General features: G+C 41.0%; 1 protein-coding gene across 1 annotated transcript; it reads right to left on the reverse strand.

The window, feature by feature from the left end:
* Positions 1-1,962: 1,962 nt before the first annotated feature.
* id3 (inhibitor of DNA binding 3) lies at positions 1,963-3,775 on the reverse strand. Its single transcript, XM_007561110.2, has 3 exons — positions 3,361-3,775; positions 2,995-3,069; positions 1,963-2,693 (listed from the first exon to the last, which is right to left on the reverse strand). The coding sequence occupies exons 1-2, from the start codon at positions 3,655-3,657 to the stop codon at positions 3,016-3,018; spliced, it is 351 nt and encodes a 116-aa protein (XP_007561172.1). The 5' UTR covers positions 3,658-3,775; the 3' UTR covers positions 1,963-2,693; positions 2,995-3,015.
* Positions 3,776-6,728: the final 2,953 nt, after the last annotated feature.

A 6,728-nucleotide genomic window follows, 5' to 3' on the forward strand; every position in this document is an offset into this window, starting at 1 on the left:
ATTTAACAGTTTTGCTAGAAAACATGCCTATTTTATATGCCAAAAGCATCTGTGAGTATTTTTCTATTTCTTCAGTGAATTTATCACAAACTCATTCCACTTAAACCTTACTGATATGAGTCAGTGTGTGTGCGACCGTCGCTTTTTTCAATATCATACATCAGAAATTACCTTTCTGTAACGATAAAATGTTGGGATGTTTTTCATGAGCCACAGTGACAGTTTAATTAATTTTGACCATAAACTACGTGACAGGAATAATTAAATAACATATAAATATAATATAGTAACACAATGTAATTTATGAATTTAAGATTTAAATATAAATTTATACATCTAACTAACATAGAATTTTCAGAAATTATTATTATTATTATTATTATTATTATTATTATTATTATTATTATTATTATTATTATATCCAAGTCAGTCTTATTTGCAGTAATCAACTGATATAATTTCAGTTAAATTTAATTTGAAATGTATTCAAACCAGGTTTCCTTTAAACGTACAGCACTTTATAAACTCTGTTATATATTTCATTCTGAAATTCTCTGCCAAACATCTATTTTTGACATTCCTTTGATGAATGCAACACCTCCAGGATCTCATGCAACAAAGCTGCTGTACAGCCTGAAGGAAACCTCAAACCCTGTGAGGAAAACACATTTTTGATCCCCTGAGGATCCTGTGTGTTCACTCACTTACAAACAAAACTTTATCATTTTTATAATATTTTTATTTTGAGACAAAAAGTCATAAAAAAAACTATATAGAAGTCAGAACTTTGGTTGATTTTATGAATCAATAAATCAATTACAGATCATTCTGACCTGAAAAGTAAAACTGAAAGATTTAATTTTGTGAATCTTTTCAGTTTGAGCTGGTGGTGCTACAATGAAATTACACAGGGGGACCAACAACTTCGTCCAAGTCTCTATTTTATTTGAAGAACTGCAGATTCTAGATTTTTAAAAAAGAAAAGAAAAAGAAAACAAAAACATGTTTTAGAAAATTCAGTTTTTGCTCTTTGGAATTGACAGTTGTGAGGTGGAAGAACATATTTTTAAAAAGTCAACCTATTCTCTTAATTTTCTTAAAATTTAGCCAGATGTTTAAAAACAAAACAGATTAACTTTAAATAAATAAAAACCTAATAGTAAAAAAAAAATATTTAAGTAGCAGAAATGTGACTTGCTTGATAAAGAATTTAGACAATAACTTCTAATTACCACTAGAGGGAGCTGTAACTTTGTTAACGGCAAGTAGAGTAAAGGTAAGAAGTAGGTCATCGTGTTCATATTTTCAGTGGAATTCTTTTGGTCTTTTTTATAGGTTTGTAAGAGCGTAAAAATAGTATAGACATAAAATCTACTCTTCTGTGTAATTATTCAGAGGTTAGACTGAGGTTAGAGCCTCGACTTTCAAATTCAGTTGTTTTCAAAGTCAGATCGTTCTCTAAAGCGGATTATGCTGCTAAGATCTTGAGATATATTAGAAATCTCACATGAAGTGATAATTTATAAGACCATGTGCACAAAAGTTTGCACAAATAATTTTTAAAATAAAACTTTAAGCCTTTACTGTAAGAAATAAAGTTCTCACCACACTTTTTTTTGTCATGGGTGAAACCTGTTTTACACCTGCAAGGTCACAAAAGGGGACACTTTTTTCTTTTTTTGTTTTGCTGTTTTGTGGCGTAAGGAGCTATCTTGTCATCTTCACCACGTAAGAAGCTGCTGACGCTGGCCATTACTCCTTCAATGGAAAAATAAAAAGCATTCACAGGAAACTCCCTTTGCTTGATTTCCAACCACCCGACCTCAAGATTCATCTGAACACATCCTGTTATATCAACCCTTCGATGTCATTCAAGGCCCAGAAGTCACATCGGCGTCACTGGAATCTACTAAAGAGACAACTCATTCATTTTTTAAACACTTAAATACGCCACACAAACTGTTTCACATCATGTTTTTTTTTTATTTCATAACATAGATACAAATTAAACTTTAAAATAAAGAGTTTATGAAACTCACAGCATGTTGTCTGTAGAAATAAGACAATCCCTACAAACGTTTATAATAAACTCTAGTATAGAGTTTAGAATATATCAGCTAAAAGTCCCGTTAAAAAATAAAAACAACAACGAAAAAAAACATCCAAAATGACTCACATCTTACAAACCCACAGCAGATATGTACACATGCTTTAACAGACAAACAATCTGTTTTAGGGGTTGGGGGAGGGTCTTAAGTGAGGTGAGGACTTGGTGCAGATCATTTCAGATGGGAAGTGATGTTTGGAATGCATTAAAAATGTAAAAAAAAAAAAAGAAAAAAAGGATAAATATTTCACTTCTTCTAAAAGAAACTGCATTTATGAAGGGAAGACATACACATCGCTTTCAGTTTCCAATTCCTCTGCTTTGGTGTGTTGATTTTGTCTGTCCAGGAGCCAAAGAATGAGTCTCTGTTTTCTCCCTCATGCACTGCTGCTGTTGATCCCCACTCATCCCAGAAACAGTTCAATGTTTTCTTCTTCCCTCTGTCTTTAAACCCTCCGCCTCCTCTTCTGTCTTCTCCCTCTTTTCCAAATACCTATCCCCCCCTTTCCTTTTTCTTTCTTTCTTATTTTTTTGCCCCTCTTGTCCTCTTGCCCGGAGTGAAGTGGAGACATGTGTTTCCCTGCACCTGCATGGAGAGAAAGGAAGAAAAGTGAAGTCAGATCTCTGCCTCCCACCCTGTCTCCCTCCCTCCCTGCAGAGGGGAGCAGACAGACTGGCGCCTAGCATGGAACTTTCATTAACCCCAGGCAGATAGCAATGAATCCGCTCCACGTTCACTGGCCTGTTTAATTGGCTGCACATTGAATGTACTTTTAGCACACAGTTTGATCTGGATTTATTTCCTTTCGCATTAAAAACACAACTCGTGCTCCCACACGACTGATTTATTTAAAACAAGTTTCTTTATGGAGATGTGTGATGCGTACCAGTATTGTTCCATCCACATCCTAATGGCACAATCGTTCTTCTTCTTTGGAGAAATTGCGAGTGATATCCGCAGCCTGAATGAGAAGCAGAAAGAAAACAAAGAGTTTTAGCAGCTGGCAGCATGTGACAAACTGATACAAGAATAGCTTAGATGTCAGCGATGAGGTGTAATCACAAAAGATCACTATCAGCCTCTGGACCACAAACAGTTTAAAATAGAACAGAAGCAGAGAAAAGCTCCATCCTGTGCAAACAGAAGATCCACACTGAGACTCCATGTGCGTTTTGTTGGGGATGTTGAATGAGAAGCACGAGCCCACCCTGCAGCACCCTGCAGCCCACCACCTCCTCCACCAAACCCTCACCTTTATGGATAAAACCATCTCCGGCGCAGACGCGTCCTCCGCCTCCAGCGCGATCTGCAGGTCGAAGATGTAGTCGATGACGTGCTGGAGGATCTCCACCTGGCTCACCGACTTGTTCTGCGGGATGCACACCAGCTCCTTCAGCTTGGAGTAGCAGTCGTTCATGTCGCACAGCGCGCTCACAGACTCATCCACGCACGGGTGTTTATTCCGGCCGATGGCCAGGCTCTGCTCCGAGATGCAGCACACGGCCTTGTAGCAGCTCCTCACCGAGCGGACGGGACTGATGGCCTTCATGCTGGGACGATAAAGCGAAGGGGAGACGCCGCGGCTGGTTGTCCTCGCTGTGAGTTTCGGGTACTTTCCTTCGGGTTCACGTTCGGATCGGCTACAGAGATGTGACAGCGGCGTACAGTTACGTTTTTATACGTCGAGGACGCCTACGCACCGCCCACTTTTCGCATGGCGTTGTGATTGGCGAGCGAGAAAAAGAGGTGCGCGCTGATTGGTTGAACGTACCTAGTGGCTGGAGTAGCAGGAATGAGGAAATTTGGATGAGATGCCTGAAGGGGTTTGTCACTCTGTGTGTGTTAGCGATCTTCTTCAGGTGCTTCTTTATTTGATATGGATAAAATTACAAAGTAAATAACACGATCCCCTGCTTCTGACTAGTTTCAACAAATGTAGTGCTGCCTGAAGGTTTACTGCATGTTTAGATAGATAGATAGATAGATAGATAGATAGATAGATAGATAGATAGATAGATAGATAGATAGATAGATAGATAGATAGACAGACAGACAGACAGTGTGTACATCACTGTGTGTATTTAAAAGATTTTCGGACTAAATGACCCCAAACTGATGTAATATGGGCAAAGGGTCAGTGAAACCAGCTTGTTTCAACACAAATCAAGTTATGTAATTTGGAAGAAGCAACCAGTTTCAGTCAGTTTACCGTTATCATCTTGCATTATAAGCATCTTCTGCCTTATTGTTGCTTATTAAGAATTCATTTCCATACATTATCAGGACTTTTGAGAGGATAAAGTCTGCCAACCCCTGAGTGAAACTGTCATAAATGTTGCTTTGGAGCAGATTTATATGTTGCCCCCTTTCAGTTTACACCGAAGCACGTCCCGTTCTGCTCCTATTTGGGTCTTATTTTCCCCTTTTCTCACAATCCTGTTTTGTGGAGGAATGCAGGCCTGAGCCAGCTGTGTGTCCTATCCCGGCCCAGCTGTGTTGATCTAACGCGCCAGTCCCAGACATGCTGGCGCCAGCCTCCCGACGTCATCCATTCACCCCGACGCACACTCCCCTCTCTGGCAGACGGCCCGCCCTCCCTCAAGAACCCATCGGAGCGGAGAGGCGAAGAGGCGCTCGGAGATCTGATTGGCTAAGAGGGGCTGCCAGTCATGGATGGAGCCGCCGCTCCACAGTCTTCTTTGGATCTGAAGTTGTGTTCAGCTAAATTACGTGGTAAAACTTTAAGGTAATAAGGTTTAAGATGTAATAAGAACAGCGACAATAAATAAGAACAGTGACAATAAATAAGAACAGTGACATCTTTTAATAAGTGTAACACAATGCTTGTTGTTATAAATCTTATTATCACTATTTTTGGTGCCTGGCACAGCAATGACGCACAATCACACGTTCTTCAAGATTTCTGTTTAGTAATCACAATAATGATAATCACTAAAGTAACGTGTTAGGAGATGAGGGGATGAGGAAGGGGGATTATTAGGAAGATCATTAACGTCGTATCTTCAGACTCGGATGTGTGCGTAGAAACCCACTGTTGGAGATACCCCTCCAGTTACGCAGAGGTTGAACAGATGTTAAAGCTAAAACTGCCTTCCTCCTGATCCCCCCACCTTCCCTCCACCTCTCCCGCTCCTCCTCCTCACAACCACTGACCCTATGTGACAAGTCACTCAACGACCTCACTTCAGAGCAAACCCTAATATTGAACCGTGAGACAAGACTTCGATCCGCGCGCTGTTTTAAAGAGGCATCATGTGAGCGGCGCCGGTTGTGCAAACAAAACTTTGACCTTAAATAGCTTTCTTAAATATGTCAAGAGAGAAGGGGTGTGTGAAGGGGGGGGATATCGCTTCACAGATCTGATGGGAAAATAACCGCTGGAGCTGACTTCAGGGAATGAAGCTACCAAGGAAACGATCTGGTCTGAGGTCAATTCATCAAATTGCGGTTATTTTATTTAGAAAGACCAAACTTTTTTTGTCCCCCTCCCCTCCCCCCTCTTTTTTTTATTTTTATTTTGCATATACTCCTGCCTGTCCATTGCATGAGTCTGGGTACATCTGTGGGAAGCACACACACACACACACGCAGCAGTGTGTCTGGGCAAAGATCAGGTGCTCGCTGGAAAGGCAGCGGACACAATCGGGTCTCTCTTTCAATGGATGGGAGAATTCCGAGGCCGGCGTCAGTGAGTCTGCCTCTCCCTCTCCCTCCCCTCGCCTCTCCCTGCTCCTCTGTGCAGCTGGACGCAGACAATCAAGCCATCAACAATCGTCACGCATAATTAGCAGCACCCCCCTTCCCCTCCCTTTTATCTCACTCTTTATCTGCCTCTCAATTAAATTTTAGACCATTGTATTTTATTTCTAACCACTTAGTTCAAAGAGAAAAAGAAAATGATAATATTCCTTGAACAAGAGAGGACCTCGTGAAGGTAGGTGTTTCCACAGCTGCTGAGCTGCTCATATTCTCACCGTTCATCTTTATGAGTGTTTCAAGATAAACAGAGTGTCTCCTTTTACTCAACAGGAAAGAGTGTAGAGTAACGGGGTCGTCTTGTGAGATGAGATTGAAAGGAGTGTCTAATGGAGAGGCTGTGTTGTACTACCAGTGTTGGATAATTAGGAGGCAAGAAACATACCAAAACTTAAATTCTTCGAGTGTGTGGTGTGTTTTGTGTGTGTCATGCAGGATTCCTTGTCATTCTCTGCTCAGGCTTTTCTGTCTGTGCTTCATCAAAGACTCTTCAGTCTTCTTCGCCGGCTTTGAACGGCCTACACATCCCCAGCTTTTGTCCCTTGTGACCCAGGCGGTGACACGACATTTTCTGCACATTGTTGTCTTGTATCGGCCGCTTGTTAAGAGCCTTAGCGTCTCTTGTTCAAGCTTATGCATGATGATGATTTTGCAGGAATTTTAGATGAGAGAGAAAGAAAGAAAGACAGAGAGGGAGAGAAAGAGAGCACCTAATCTCTGAGGAAATTAACTGACGTGTATCACGTTATTTCATTCAGTCCAAGAGCAACCCACTCTGTGACCGATGTGGCTGAGAGGAGCTGTGGGGGGGAAATTTATACACAAGGATCCCCTTTTCCATCT

This window comes from Poecilia formosa, unplaced genomic scaffold (assembly GCF_000485575.1).
Source record: "Poecilia formosa unplaced genomic scaffold, Poecilia_formosa-5.1.2 Scaffold123, whole genome shotgun sequence".
NCBI classification, from domain to species: Eukaryota; Metazoa; Chordata; class Actinopteri; order Cyprinodontiformes; family Poeciliidae; genus Poecilia; species Poecilia formosa.